The 16,161-nt window shown below is 31.9% G+C and overlaps 2 protein-coding genes across 6 annotated transcripts in view; both read right to left on the bottom strand.

The window, feature by feature from the left end:
• Positions 1–621: 621 nt before the first annotated feature.
• On the bottom strand, positions 622–7,408 carry LOC106670199 (coiled-coil domain-containing protein 6). Of its 4 annotated transcripts, none has more exons than XM_024229410.1 (10): positions 6,910–7,408; positions 3,457–3,606; positions 3,253–3,396; positions 3,083–3,171; positions 2,860–3,017; positions 2,660–2,795; positions 1,435–1,574; positions 1,237–1,367; positions 1,027–1,180; positions 622–958 (listed from the first exon to the last, which is right to left on the bottom strand). In XM_024229410.1, the coding sequence occupies exons 1-9, from the start codon at positions 7,123–7,125 to the stop codon at positions 1,040–1,042; spliced, it is 1,305 nt and encodes a 434-aa protein (XP_024085178.1). In that variant the 5' UTR covers positions 7,126–7,408; the 3' UTR covers positions 622–958; positions 1,027–1,039. The 4 variants fall into 4 exon arrangements, with proteins under 4 accessions (XP_024085178.1, XP_014255791.1, XP_014255793.1 ...); XM_014400305.2 differs by having other exon boundaries at positions 1,447–1,574; XM_014400307.2 differs by having other exon boundaries at positions 1,237–1,346; positions 1,447–1,574.
• Positions 7,409–10,838: 3,430 nt separating this feature from the next.
• LOC106670189 overlaps positions 10,839–16,161 on the bottom strand; it is a 67,292-nt gene continuing 61,969 nt past the window's right edge. Inside the window, exons 6-7 of one of the 2 annotated variants that reach the window (XM_024229407.1) lie at positions 15,943–16,140; positions 10,839–10,946 (exon numbers count right to left, since the gene is read on the bottom strand). In XM_024229407.1, the coding sequence (XP_024085175.1) occupies positions 10,938–10,946; positions 15,943–16,140 (207 nt within the window). In that variant the 3' untranslated portion in view covers positions 10,839–10,937. Of the gene's footprint in view, positions 10,947–13,812; positions 16,141–16,161 lie in introns of those variants that run through there. The other variant, XM_014400291.2, reaches the window with a different exon arrangement.

The following is a 16,161-nucleotide window of genomic DNA, read 5'->3' as shown; positions in this document are numbered from 1 at the left end:
ATCATATAAAATAAATCTGCATATTACGTATCAATATGGGATAAGAACAGACACCAAGTTATCACAGATAATTGTGGATTTATTGTTTTTCCATAAATATAATACACAATATTTTTTTTTTTTTTTTAATAATTCTATTACTGTATACCCAAACTACAATAGTAGGGAAATAAACTTGTTATAACATTTTACAAATGCTTGACACATTTTTCCCCATACAAGTTGAACAACATATGTAATAATATAGAAAACAGTCAAACAATGGAAAATCACAGTTCTTAATAGATGAATAAGCTTTCTGTCTTATGAGTTAATATGACACCTGGTTTCTACATTAATAACAATAATTACAACAAAAAAATCAATTCATGATATGAGATAAGTTGTTAACATACAAAGGCAAATTCTAAAATTTGTTACGTCATGTACTGACACATACACAGTGCAAAAATCTGGCAAACAATCACTTAAAAAAATAACAGTTAAACTCTGCGGCTGCTTTAAAAGAGAGAAAAAAATGCCTAAATAAAAGAAGCAAAAAATAGAAACAAAAGAAAAACCAGCAAAACTAGGTGATACTGTAATTATTTCAGAATATAGTAGTAAAAAGAAGAGGATTAATTAAAATAAATTGAAACTTATTGTTTTATTATTTACAAGACTTAAAATATGCGAAAAAAGTTTTGAATGTGGATACGATTAGAACAGGAAAAAAGATATAAATTAACACTAGCGAATTACAAAATATATTAGATAAACAACTTATTAATAAATTGTAACTACTAGAAATAATGTTTGACAGGCATGAAAGCTTCCTTTAGGCGCATTTACTCCTAAGAATCAAAGAAAATGAAGTAATAAGGAAAAACATCCAAAACTGATGATGTTAACCTGCAGTTGGATAATTATAATCCTATCATCTTTGACAAGAAAGACTTGAATATACAAAACTTCTCACCTGCAATATTTAAACAAATAAAATAATGCTAAATTTTTTAATTTTTTTTATTAGAATGATTTGTATACCTGCAATATAGTCTTAACATTTACTTGTGTCCATTGGTGATGCTGGTGATGGTGCAGGTGAAGGAGAACAGGGCGCTCCTACGCCGTAAGGTGGTGGTATAGCCGGTTTAATAAATCTTTCAGGGTTCCTCTGAATCCCTCTTGGATGATGTCCCTAAATCCACAGCGTTGTAACAAATAAATACTAAGAGCCATAAAATCACAACTTACGACTAAAGGAGGTGCAGGAGGCGAGGAGCTTCTAGCTAGGAAGACGTTAGTGTAAATCGAACTGCCACACGCATAGCATCTTCCACTAACAACGTCCCGGTTGTTAAGAGCTGGACACAGCAATAGTAAAACTCAATAAAAAAATAAGCAACAAATTACAATTCAAAAATACAAAGATTGAAAAAATAAAATATAAACCTTTGGTAGTACCTCCAGGGCTAAGAGGTCTTGAAGAAACTGGTGAAGGAATGAAAGGCCCTGGGCTGGACTCAGTCCTTGAACGCATGTTAATGCCAGAAGCCATTTCATTGTAATGCCTCTCCTCTTCCATTTCCAAACTAAAAACAAATTTTAAAGATCTTATCTATATATTATCTAAATACAGTAGACTCTAAATCAACCGAGGTGGTCGGGACCAGACCTACCTCAGATAATTGAAAATCTCGGATAATCTAATTTTAAAAAATAAAATAAAAAATGAAAAGAAAATTAATTAAAAACGCATTTTGTACAAAAATATGTTTATTTTGTATATATTGTTACCATAACCAACCTTCACTCCCTCGCAATTTTTCAGTTTCGGTGGGAAATTTTTTTAGCTAAGGTCATGGCGTTTTCTTTGATAACCGGACCAGAAATACTCATTCCTTTGCTCCTCTGTTCAAGGAACCACAAAAAGATAGCCTTATTCATCAATAAGCACTCCTTCATTGATTTCTGCTCGGCCGGTGTTGAACTTGGCTGTAGCATGGATGATTCCAGTTTGGCACGGTTCTGACGCCAATCGCCGCGATATTCTTTAACTCTCCCCTTTATCAGCTAGTTTAATTGCCACATTTTTTTTTTCAATTGAAATCAAAACCCGTTTTCGTTGGGTTTCACGTTCAGCCATTTTTACTTACATACACTGTTCAATGTTTAATTTTATACGAAAGTATGTACATGCATAAAAGAAGAGAAAAACTATGTACTATATAAAATAGTTAAATAAACTATAAAAAAAACTAAAAAGCTAGGTAGGAGAATCTAGGAAATCCAGTACCAGATATTATCGTAACAACACCATTATAGCTTCAAAGAAAATATTCATACTTTTTCCCGCAACTGGAGTTTAGATGGCTTTATTAGTTTCTCACGATATCTGAATAACTTTATTAGTTTAGTTTACATACATATTTAATGTGCGTTTTTTTAAAATCTTGGATTACTAGGTGTTATCCGTAGTTTTAACATCAGTTAATCCGAAAACATCGATTGCAAATTTTAACTCGGTTAACCCGAAAATTGGATAATCGGATCTCAGTTAATCAAGAGTAGTATGAAATTTGAAAATTAAATTATCACATTATCTTGGGCTCAGGTTAGTTTATAAAATATAGCTAAATCATAAATTGATTAAACTTTTATCTTTAAAATAACAAACCTGCTTTCAGATTCTGAAAGATGTCTACATAGAGCCTCTCGTCTTTCCACTTCTAGCTGAAGCTTGCGCTGGAGCCTTAAATTCTCCTCGCGGACATGCCTTTCCTCCTTAACGTAACGTTCCATTTTCTCAGTATCTATAACAAAACAAAGGGGGAAAAAAACAATGTTTGAAATTTACCGCAATCGCTTGGTACTTACGTTCTTGCTGAGCATGAGCTAATTGCATTCTAAGACGGGCTACTTCTCCTCGAAGGGTTTGAATGTGAGCGCTTAGATTGCTAGCAGTGTCGCCGTTGCTCATGTCCCGAGGAGATGCTGGATCAGAAACCGGTTGGTCTAATTTGATTTGCAACATCCTTAAAAAAACAAAACAAGGAACAATGTGACAACTGATCTTTGAGAGAAAAAACAATCTACTAACCTCTTTTCAGCTTCTAACTTATCCATTCTTTTCCACAGCCTGTTAACAAGTGCTTCTTGCTCTTGTTCTAATGTATTTTCCAATTCAACCTACATTTTATATTAGAAATGTTGGTATTATACATATTATCATTTCATTTTAAATGTTAAAACAAAACATTTTCAAATTACCTTTTCTCTTCTTAACTGTTCTAAATTGCTTTGTTTTGCCAAAGTCTCTGCTTCTAGTTTTTCTATTTTACGCATTAATTTATTTACAAGGCACTCTTGCTCCTGTTCAAGTGTCTGTTCCAGCTTACACTTTTCTTGCCTTAACTGGAAAAATATGAAAAACATAAATGACCCGTTTATTTTAATATCTAACAAATAATCTACCTGAGTCAATTTACGGGATAAATCATTTGTGAGACATTCTTCCTCCTGCTCATAGTGGTGTGCCAATGTCTCTTTTTCTTTTTTCAAAGCTTGTATTTTTTTCAAAAGTGTATTGCTAATAAATTCCTCTTCTTGTTCAGCTTTCGCTTGCTGCAAATGAACAGGAATAATTAAAAATTCATTCAACACACATCACTCGAGTAAGTGCTTTCATTTAATCAAATCTTTGAAATAATTCATTACAGTGTTCACATGTTTTATCGATCTACTGGTTGTTAAGTGTTATTTATTTGTAAATGAGTGTTACTGGGGTCCACAAATGTACAGAAGATGAGGAAAACGAACAAAGATGAATTTTTAGAATAAAAGTTAAGGGGAGGCAGTAGGCATGGAAGAAAGTCTTCCTGAAACAACCAATACATGTCTCCTTGCATAATTCATGAAGAAAAGTACAAAGTAATCTCATAATTCTGTCTCTCGGGCATAAATGGACATGTAAAAAGCACAATTTTCCATGATTATGATTGTAAAGTTTAGACCTTTTGTACAAATAGAATTATCAGTGTTTCGAGGTGTCTAAAAAGGCACACTGAATTGATTTTGACCAATTATACACAGCCTGTCAGGCCTAAAACCTTACTGGAAATGGGAATATGCACTTATTTCATCCAACATTCAATTTATCCAGTTTTTCCCTAGGGCGCTGAACCAAAGCGCACTGGTTAAATGGTCAACTTATTAAGACGTTCAGTGCGGGGTTCATTTTCATTTTTGATATAATTGGGAACTGGACACCATTGTCATCCATCTACTGAAACAACCCATGGTGTCAAATGTTAAAAACAGATATCAATGACCACATAAAAAGTAGATTTTGGAAAAAAAAAGAGCCAAATAAACCCTAATAAATCTGCAGATCTGAATTCCTCCACAGGAGAAAATCCTACAACACAACTGTGGAAGAAACATTAACTTGCATATATGTAACTCTTGAAGGGCCCAAACATATTTTCTGCATGCTTTACTAAAAGGAAGGCAAAATTTTGGACAATTGCTTTAAAAGAATGGTTTATTCTAAATAAAAGCTTGATATTTCATCGATCTGAAAGACCTAGAGTAAATTTAAACATATTGTATTTAATTGAAACTTGTTCCATGTCCAAATTTAAAAGATGCTTGTATCGCCTAATTAATTTGGTTTGGGGGGAAAAAAAAATATAAAATTTGTTGTCAATTACAAACTATCTTGGAAATGGACTTTAAGGATTGAAACATGGGGCGTCAGTGGCTGCAACAGTTTAGATGTTGACACGATACTCATCACTGTAAGGTAATGGTCCCGGGTTCGAATCCAGCGGCCCTGGATTTGAATTCACACAGAGTCAATCGGTATGAGAGATGCTATTATGGTATGAGATACAAGTCAGCCTCTTCTAGCAACTAGATTAGTCGTCTTCCCTTCATCTCTTCTCAATCCTCTCCCAAGTGGTAAGACCTAGATGTTTGATTTTGTCATATTTTTATAATGAACGAGTTAGAAGCTGTAGTTTTTTGGCATTTAATTGGAAAAAAAAAAAAAAAAAAGAAGTAAAAGGAGTAATGTAGGTTTACCCACATTTTGTCATGCATTTTCTTTTTTAACTTTATCCACATACTCATGTTCACTGTTTTCCAAAGGGTGGTTTATGTTTAAACTAATGAAATTCACCATCAAAAATATCATTTCTATTCATATTCTTTTAAGTTTAAAAGAAGGCGTATGAAAAGAGTCAGACGGAGCGATCTGCTCGATGCAGTATTTACTGTGTGAATGACACCATGCTGCGCAATGTCCTATCAGTTGCCTTCATACAGAAAAAGTATGAAGTGACAGAACATCCCAAGTGACTAAAAATCAGTATCTTATATCGGTCGCATGCCGGTCTCCCTGTCTGAATGACCCTGCTGTACATTACATCGGTCTCCTCGATACCGATCGCCTCCTTGTGAACCGGTCCTAAGCCTTCCTCAGGGCTCTTCAGGAGAACACAGGTTTTTAAAAATAATTGTGGATTACTAATTTATTTTAAACCAGAACTATTAAAAAAATTATAATTATTGCCCTGTTAAGGCTTAAAAGTTGAAATCTTGGTTACGATATTACAGTGTACCAAAAAAGGTGGTTCTGGCTTCTCAAGTTGACTGGGTCACTTGTCAGTAGACTTCTGAACTGGGTCACTAATTGGTGGGTCATAAGTAGATTAACAAACCCATGAGTGACCCAATGAGTTCATTGACGTGCAAACCAACACCAGTGTCAACTCTTGAGTATTATGTGTGGTATTTTGTGACCGTTAATTAATGATTATTTGGAGATAAGATGCGGTCTGGTGTGATTTAAGTTTAGAAAAACATTTTCTTTATCGTGCTAACATTTCGATCTTTATTGAGATCATCTTCTGGGCCTGGGATTTACAAACAATGTTTAAATTATACACATACATGTAAGATGTGAAAAAATTAAAGTATTAGAACTCATTCAGTATTTGTTTTCTGTGAGATGTCACAGTTGTGTGCCAGTGAGATATTAACGTCTTTTGTTTAGATACATTGGATTTTGAAGGAGTGGAGAAGTAAGTAGGGATAGAAATCCATTTTTCTATATGGAGTCGGCTTCTTTGAGGTGAAAGGAGCTGACAATGGGAAAAAATGGGTAATGGTTCGTCCTGATTATCCTTTCAGGATTATATAGACCAGGATAATTAGAGAAAAGAAAGACAAATTTTTGAAGAATTAGACTGTAAAAAAGTCTGATGTGTGGAATGTAATGATTGTTTTATACGTTGTTCATCAGACCACATCTCACCATCTCCAAATAATCTGAGTTTTATAAATGCTTTAAATCTGATCGTATATGTAGTTCAATCAGTAACCTGTATAATTATGTTGAACAGGCAGGGTCGTATGACCCTGAGACCACCTGTACTGAGCTTTTAACTTAGTCAAATGCAAATCTATCATGGATGTACCCAGTCGCTGACCAACTATACTAGACAAGGTATAATTTAAATCGACTAACTGCAAATTTTCAATAAAAGTGATGTACCATCAGGTGCAATCTATATGGTTTTTTAATCAATGACCTTTTTTTGTGTCTTTCATTATGAAATCAAAAGCCTATAATGCTGAAGTACCTTGTGACTTCAGAATACTGATTTAACAAGAAATGGGTTACTCAGATCATCCACTGTATGTACAATTTACTTTGAGATATGAATATCCTGCCATGGATAACTGTTTACAGTTTATGACCGGTTAATGAAAAGAAGTGTACTGAAAATGAATTAAGATTATACGGTATATAATCTGCATGGTAGTAATGCAGAAGCTTTCTGTATATATGGAATGTGGTGGATTTTAGTCTGGTGGAGAAAAAGTGTGAAGACTTAGAAAAAAAATCAAGGAAGGACATACAATGAAGACAGACGCTTGTCTGAGCGATCTGTTCTCTTCTTGGAGCGCTTTCACCCTGAGCTTGTAAGTGTCAAGCTCGACTTTAAGCACTCTGTTTTGCTGCTGCAAGGACTCGATCCGCTTCTGCAGCTGCTCCCTCGTTATCGGCGAAGGAGGCATCATTATCGGGCCGCCGTCGATCGAGCTGGAATCGCTCTCGCTGGCGCTGTCTGCCATCGTGAGGCCGGCAGGCGAGTCTCTCCGGTGAAAAACGGCCTCGACGTCCGGATGTCAGCACGTGCCGCGACAAAAAAGTCAAGGGCCGAAGTCTCAGACGGTCGCCGAACGCATACCGGTCGTCAATTCGAGCCCGAACACTCAAAGACGAACTGCGGATGTTGAAAATCCAGTTGGGGAATCTACGCAGCCCTTTGGTAATGTATCGTTCAAAAGACAGAAATGCTTATGAACATCGTGATCACTGCCAAAGTGCAAAATGCAAACTGCAGAGAAACTCCACTGCTGTTATGATAAGCTGGACCCAGATCGACCCCCTTCTTCAGACGCACTTCGTTTATTACAATCCCATTTAATTTTCTCTTTAAATCTTATTATTTTTCCGAAATAAACCAATTGTCTCAAATGTTAAAAGTGTCAAAAGGGAAAGGAGAAAATGGCCGGTTGAAAAAATACAAATTTTCATTACGGTTTTCATTCCAGTTCCTTGTCGAAAAGTAGAAAACTAAATATTTTCCACATTGCATACCCGATTGGACTTGTGAAAACTTTGTGCGAAATATAAAGAGATTGATCGACTTTTTAATTTAAACCACTCAGCCTGGAAATATTTAGGTAATTCCCACCAATTTCAGGCACAATACAAATCTACAAAAGACACGAAATCAAATTTTATCTGGGTTAACTTTTTTTATGCTTGTGTGGAACTGATATTTTTTGTTCATAATTCATTTAAAATTTAATGTCTACCCTTCATTTTAAAATAAATTGTTCTTTTGTTATCTCTGGAACAATAAATATCGTTTTCCCACATCAAATGGCCGAAACCACCTTTTTAGTACAGAAGTTGTCCGTACACAACGTTATCCAGCATTAGTAAATCAACCCCCCTCATTTAAATATATAGCACAACATTCTAGGTACCAAGAAGTCAACTTTTTTCAAATTTCTCAATCATATTGCCTTTCTGATGATAACTCAGGGAACTCTTCAAAACCCATTTATTATACATTTTAAAAATACTTGTTATATTCTTGCACAAAATTCTCAATTTTCTAATGTTTGACTTAATTTCTTGCCATCATCAATTGTATGCCAACATTGGCCAATTGTATGTGAACATAGTGACCAAACTCACCTTTTTAGTCGATAAGTTATATGGATGAATTTTTTTCCATCATCAGACATATAGTCTTCTCTCAATTTATGATTAACAATTATTGTTCTTTTGTTTTCTCTGGAACAAAAAATCTTGTTTTTCCACATCAAGTGACCAAAATCACATTTTTAGTGATAAATTGTTCGTCCACGTTATCCAGCAATTAGTGAATCAATCCCTTAATTTTTTTTTATAGCACAACATAATAGGTACCAAGAAGTCAATTTTTTTTCAAATTTCTCAACCATATTGCATTATCTCTGGTTTCCTGATGATACTTTATGGAACTCTTCATAACCCATTTATTATGTAATTAAAAATACTTGTATTCTTGCACAAAATTCTCTATTTTCTGTTTGACTTAATTTCTTGCCTAATTAATTTCTAATTAACAAGAGCTAATTAACAATTCCGACACAACATTTTTTAAATATTATTCCCAGCTCGACTCGCATATTGTTCAAAAAGAATTCCTAGCCGACATTAACGAGATGTATCCGGAACATGTGTACATATTTACTGACGGATCTTCCATCGATGGCAAAACAGCCTTTTTTGACCCTAAACATCAATACAAGGAACAACATTCGCTTCCAACTTCAATGTCTGTTTATACAGCAGAACTAATTGCGATAGATAGCGCTCTCGATTACATACGAAAATTGGGTGATTCTAAATTTTGTATCCTCACAGACTGTCGAAGCATTGTAGAAAGGATAAATAACATTACCCCAGAATATAAATGCAGAAACTATATTTTTGCCCAAATCTGTAAGAAAATGCTTGAGACAAAAATCATGGGTGAAAGGGCATGCAGGTTTATGGCAAAATGAAACGGTGGACGCACTTGCAAAGGAGGCTGCAACATCAGGTCCAACCCTTGACATTAAAATTCCTAAAGATGATGGGAAAAACTTTTTGGAAAAGTTTTGTAGAAATCTGTGGCAAGAAAATGTTGGCAATTATTACAGGTCACTGTTCCCTGAGAAAAAAACCATGGTTTTCGGAAGGCGATAGCCCAGAAGGAATGTCAAAGGATTTTTATTCTACTATTTTTAGACTGAAAACAAATCATGGCCTATGGGGTAGCTACAAGAAGAGAATCAGTTTGGCATCGTCTCCGAAATGTCCCACTTGTGATTGCCCTTCAAATCCTTCCCACATAATTTTTGAATGTCCATAATATGAAAATGAAAGAGAACTGCTAAACTGCTAAAAAATCTGAGCAAAGTCCCAAATATTTCAAAACCAATAAACTTAGAATCTGTCCTAATAAGCAACAACCCATCACCTTTCAACACAATCTATGGATTTCTAAAGTCCATAAACGTTTCTTTTTGATTATCTTCAAGTATGAAAATTTAGAAGATGAGAAGATGATGGAGCTGAATGAGTGGTGCGGGCGCGCGGCGGGGACCTGCCCCTGGTCGGCCAATCACACTCGACAGTAAAATGAAAATAGAAGAAAACTTCATGGGTAATATGCCAGCGTAACCCCCCCCCCCAAAAAAAAAAAAAAAAAAAAAAATCTTGCCATCATCAATTGTATGCCAACATTGGCCAATTGTATGTGAACATAGTGACCAAACTCACCTTTTTAGTCAATAAGTTATATGGATGAATTTTTTGCCATCATCAGACATATAGTCTTCTCTCAATTTATGATTAACAATTATTGTTCTTTTGTTTTCTCTGGAACAAAAAATCTTGTTTTTCCACATCAAGTGACCGAGACCACATTTTTAGTAATAAAATTGTCCGTACCCAATGTTATCCAAGCAATTAGTGAATCAATCTCTTAATTTTCTTTCATAGCACAACATTATAGGTACCAAATCAACTTTTATCTGCTTAGGTTAACCTCATTCATAAAATTTCACAATCATATTGCATTATTATTACCTAGTTTCTTGAAGATACTTTAGGGAACTCTCCAAAACCCATTCATTATATATTTTAAAAATACTTGTTTTGCTGCATTCTGGTACAAAAATCTCAAATTTCTGTTTGACTTATTTTCTTATCATCATCAGTAGTTGGCCAGCTAAATGGGCATATAGTGACCAAACCCACATTTTTAGTTGTCCAAAAATCTTATCTTTCCTTGGTTTGATTTAATTTCTCGTCGTCTTTAATAGTTGGCCTATAGATGTGAGGGCCCTATATTATCCTTCCTCATACCTCAATAAGAAATCTTATATGAAATATTATATATAGATATTTTTAATCCCATATAAATAACTATTTTTAATCCCATATAAATAACTATTTTTGTCCTAAAATCAAATCTAAAGTTACTTTTCGTTCACAGGGATCCTAGAAGATTTTTTCTCATGATCCATCATATGCCCAGTAAAGATTTATTTCATTAGCCATAAATTTGTTAGTAATTTAGTAAGTTGTAAGCATATTTTAATTGATTAATCCCATTTAAATTATAGCAAACTTAATAAATTTTTGGTGACTATTTCTTGATTAGCTTCTTGGTGCCTTTCTTGAATTTTGAAAGAAAAGTTAAAACAATACTTGTTAAAGTAAACATTTTATTATTGCATTATTTAAAAAAAAATCTATGTTTGCACCATAAAGTCTCATGACTTTAAAGCAATTAAAATATTTTTAGTTCTTCACTTGGCAGTCGATGTTGGCCTTGCTACCAATCCTGAAAAAATAAGTAAAAAATCAATAAAACATAAAAAGAAAATATTAACAACATAATAACCATCTTACACATATTAATTATGATAAATGCTTATTCATTTTCAAAATTATAATGTTCAAGAGATATATATTTAAAAAAATAAAAAATAAAAAAATAAAATGAGGTTTGGACATTTGTTTGTTCAATTTCTGTTATTAAATAAGAAATAATTACATGTGATGGGGATTCATCAACTTGACAAATTTATTAATGTATAATTGTTTATTTTATATATATATTTCTTTTCACAAACATCTCATAATATTGTAATTTATTCTGATAGAGTCTAAGTACACAATAGACATAATAATTATTACCGTCCATATTTGATTTTGTACAAATTCAGATTTTTTTGTCATTTCCAACATTTGCATAACCTAAATAGTGAAATAAATAATTAATATATAAATTTGAATCAACATACAATTATTGGAGTTGTACTTTCAGGGATTTATTTGTGTGCCATTTTACAATTAACCTCCCTAATTTCTCAATTGTTTAAATACATTTTACATATATACAAATTCTAAGGTCCCCTTGTGGCAATGCATTTGGTTGTTTGTTAAGGAAAATGTAACTCAATAATGAAAATATTTTTTATTATTTTAATAATAATGTAGGTAAAATAATTAAATTACATTATCAAGTTCAATAAATTTACAATTCAATTTCGAAGGTAACAAAAATATTTAAAAAAATGTATATATAAACAAAATTGAATTGTGCTTGTCTATAATCTATATATTAAAATTATCTATAGATTTTCAACCTAAAATGGACCAGGTGTGTCTTAAGATACATGCTAATACCAAACAATAAGACACCACACCGTTGGTCCACAATATTGTGTTTGAGCCTTCTAAAAATTTTTTTTTGTTGTTCTATCTAAAAAACTGGTAACAAATGAAATACTTGGCACGAATGGAATACAATTTTCTAGAAGACATTTTGTAATGTCATTTATTTATGGAAGTCCCTTTGAATAAGAGGAAGGAAACATTTCTTTTTGTTTATCATTAGTCTAAAAATTTATGCCCAAGTTATATCAGCCTTTGCAAAGTAACAATTTATCTCTGTTTCCTTAACAAATCCATTCAAAATGCGCTTCAAAGATGTAATTACACATGAAAATAAGGTATGGAATATTCTGGTCATTTTTAAAGAAATAAAGATTTTGCTTAATTATATGTACGTTTACATACAATGAATGGAATCTTTTATTTTAAGCCTGCCCTACGTATAATATATATATAACTTTTAACCTACTAATTTTTTTTTTTAAATATTTAGGCTAAGCTCTCATCCGCTATTTTAAACTGTATCAATTCATGAAAACAATCATTCAGCGGTTCATATTTTACTTTTTAACTGTACTTCAACTCTTTCATCATGAACAATACACATAGCTAAAAGTTCTAAGTGTTTTAAAGACATACACTCTACAGTTCTCATGGATAAGGCACACCATATCAGGACAATTTATTCACTTTGAATGATCTATATAATATAACACTAAAATATATATTATCATTATTAATAATAAATGTAGTATGTATTAACTTTTAATATATAATTAAAATTTGACTGGCTGCCATATGACCCTTAGCTGGCACTCTTATATTAAAATGTATGTAAAACAGAATTGACTGAACATAATGCCTGCTTTATTCCAAGATAATTAGGGCATATATAATAAATACATGCTTGTTATTCTACAAACATACTAATGTCTAATAAGTTTATGTAATTTATAAATAGATAATTTCATAATATGCATATGACTATAAGTGCCTGCGGAAATAAGGTTTAAAAAGCCAAATATGTCCTACAACTTTTTTCTTTAAATATGATCTTTTAAAAAAGTGAATTTTAAGAAATTTTTTCTGTACAAAATAAGTTATTTATAATATATATATTTATATTTAAAAAAATCTGATTTGGCTCTATTAAATGATTCTCACAGGCTAGCTTTACTAAAAACAATATCTATCTATGCACTTGACAACACTGAGTTAACCTTTTTTTTATCACAATAATAAACTTTGTTCAAATAATAAATTGTGAATTTTCAACATTTTAGATTTTTGGTTTTTGTTATATTAAGTACTATACATGAAACTCCAGTTATGGTAATAATCTGTTATCAGAAACATCATATTGGTTTTGTATTTAAATATAACATTTTACAGAAAGAAATACACAAAAATGCCAAGTTTAAATTAAATTTAAACAAAATCCCTGGACTTATAATGGAATGTTTGGATTTTGTTTTGGAACACAAGGGAAAATGGCTGAGACAAAGGTCAACGACAAACATTGGAAAAAAGTTAAAATAAGCTAAAATAAATAATTAAAATAATTAGTTGAGAACGGTAGCAAGGACACAGGGGCATGCTTCAAGAGACGCTGGCTGGCAGTATCAGTGTTTACTGCTGGGAAAATAATTATAAATCTACTGCCATTTGTTTAAGATTTATGAATGTGGTGAATATTCATGAAACAATTATGAAAAATTTGTTTATACTTAAAATGTAGTCAACACCATTTGAAATTTCTAAACTAGTTTTTTTTCCACATAGAAGCATTTGTGGAGTAATTAAAATTCAATTTAATTACATGTATAACAATAAATTTCTGTGTTTCCATGCAACAATAATAATGGAAAAGTTTTTAACTTGACCTCTTTGAAAGGATCTGTGAATTTATAGGGTAGGGAGTTGGGTTCAGGCTGTAGGATGTAAAAAAAAGTAGTTTTTGATTTTAGTCAGTGTTGTAAATATTTTTTCCATCTCAAAAAATGTTTATATAACAATAAATTTTGTAATATTCTTGATCCTGACCTACATGCTTTAAATACAATTTTATAAAAATCACAATTTCAAATTATACACTTAACACTAATGGTAATTTTATTACCTTTAACCCTTTAAAACTTGCTTTTATCCTCAAATAGTATTACAATTTTTATTTTGAAGATCACTTTATAGTAATTTTCCCCCGAATATCTTGTACTGTATTTGGAATAATTTTTGATGTAATCAAAATTATCGCTCGCAATGTTTTCTTTCTAAAGTAAAAGAACCATTTTAAGAATTAATAAAAATATTGGTCCCTATTAAATTCTTTAGTTTTTAGAACTCAGCCCAAACACATGATCAGTGTACAGATTTTTTTTGATATAAGTTTGATTATCTTAGGTAATAAAGATATGTTTACACGTACATTTTTCATACTTAAAAGTTGGAGTTAACATTACATGGTAAATTTACATTTTGTAATTGATGAATGATGTTAGTTTCTCATACGTAGTAAAAAAACATGGATTTTTATTTAAATTTACCTTCAAATTATGGTTGTGTTTAGTTTTTAAAGATGCCATCCAAGTGTGAATTATTTTTTTTTATAACAGGTATAACATTGAATAAAAAAGAGCAAAGGATAAATATTTAGTTTTTATATTTATCTACTTAAAAAAATTAAATATCACGTTTTACTTCTTCCCATCAAGCAATATGAGGTAATTTTATTTTAACAAATATTTTCCTTATTATATATGTACATGTAATTTCTTTAAAAAACAAGATTTATATTATTCACTATATATTTCAGAAAAAACATCACTTTGATTTTAAAATACTTTAAAAGTCTAAAATTTTGAATTCAATATTTAACAGTTTATTTACGATTTTTGAACTTTAAAGAGGGAAGATTTATTCTGTACAACAAAGAAAAAGATACAGCAAAATCAATATGCTTAATAAATAATAACAAAGTAGAATTATAGATAATATAAATATTTAACAGCTGGTAACAATTTACCATTGTAAATGAACCTAAAGACAATATTTCAATTCAATTGGTAACCATACTTAATTCAAAAAAGAAGTTTCCCATTATGTTATTTTTATAAATGTTTATGAATAGGAACGTTTTCCAAAGACTAGATTTTTTTATTAACTTCAAAATTTTCAGACAATTTTTGTCAATGTCTAAAAGGCACATTTAATTTTGTTTTTCTGATAATACAGTAAATTTAATGTACAAATGTGGTTTAGACCTCTCAATCATTTCAACTACATATTTTCAGTCCATCATATTAAATGATACTAAACACATCAGTACTAAAATGAATCGAAGTATGGAACATGTCTATAAAATATAATTCAAATAATTTTTCTGATGTTTGATATTAACCATAACTGACATTAATTAACTTTTGAAATTAGCATTCAGAGAATCTATCACTATATGATAAAAACTTACATGTAATATACTTAACTATTTTACTAAAAAATCACTGATCTACTCCATTTGTATGGCTATTTGTATTATTGAAAAGTAGTGATTTTTTGTTGTAAATAAATCACGATATTCAGTTAAAGTTCAATTATGTCAGTTATTAAAATGAAACGGTTATAATTTTTCCAATTGACCGATCAGTTAATTTTAACTATTATTCTATTGACAAGAATTGTTAAATTTGTTGCCATACTTCTACATTTTTTGAGTTTATTTCCTTCTGTTACCAATAAGGATTATTTTCTACAAGCTGAGCTAAGCAACCTAGGTGAGTTTGGGGTCAAACATAACCAGGGTAGTTATGAACCATATAGTCCCTATTCATATGCCAATTTGCAGAATAGGAATTGTAATGGTACGATGGCACACAATCATTGTAATGTTGGTAGTACATGTTATGATGATGAGGGGGTGGATAATGGTGGTGGTGGTAGTGTTGCTGGTGATAATACGGGTGTGATCTCCACTGGTGATATTGGTCATAGTGGGGTTGATTATGGGGGTATTGCCACTGCGGCTCTGGCTGCATACATGGCTGGTTGTGCATTGGGTCGGGGGAAGCGAACGTTGGCCTTTGGAAGAGGTCCCTTGGTTCTGGTTGCTTACGCTTTCGCCCTCTCGGTTTACGCTTTGGTATCACTTCAACTGGTTCACTCACCTTTGGCTGTTCAACCAGTTCAGCCGGTTGTGATTCAAAGTAGTCATCATGCTGGGAAAAACGACCGATTTCAGTTATATTACCAAATGTTTGGTGAAACCCAGGCAGTTTCATTGCATCTCGGTTCATTTCTTTAGGACATTCTGGAGAGACAAGTGTCACTCTCGGCCCATCGATCTTTGGTATTGACTCTTCTTCCTGGAAAGTTATAATTTTCTA

The sequence above is a fragment of the Cimex lectularius genome, unplaced genomic scaffold, assembly GCF_000648675.2.
Source record: "Cimex lectularius strain Harlan isolate CLEC.00 unplaced genomic scaffold, Clec_2.1 scaffold405, whole genome shotgun sequence".
NCBI lineage: Eukaryota > Metazoa > Arthropoda > Insecta > Hemiptera > Cimicidae > Cimex > Cimex lectularius.
Note: the sequence above shows the minus strand (reverse complement) of the source record. Positions and strands in the feature narration are given on the sequence as shown.

Excerpts from the sequence above, each read along its gene's own strand:
- LOC106670199 (XM_024229410.1), bottom strand. The coding sequence starts at position 7,125 with ATGGCAGACAGCGCCAGCGAGAGCGATTCCAGCTCGATCGACGGCGGC. Across the intron at positions 3,397-3,456 it reads TATCCCGTAAATTGACTCAG|TTAAGGCAAGAAAAGTGTAA; the intron begins GTAGATTATTTG and ends ATATTTTTCCAG. Across the intron at positions 1,368-1,434 it reads CCCTGGAGGTACTACCAAAG|TTTTACTATTGCTGTGTCCA; the intron begins GTTTATATTTTA and ends TTTTTTATTGAG.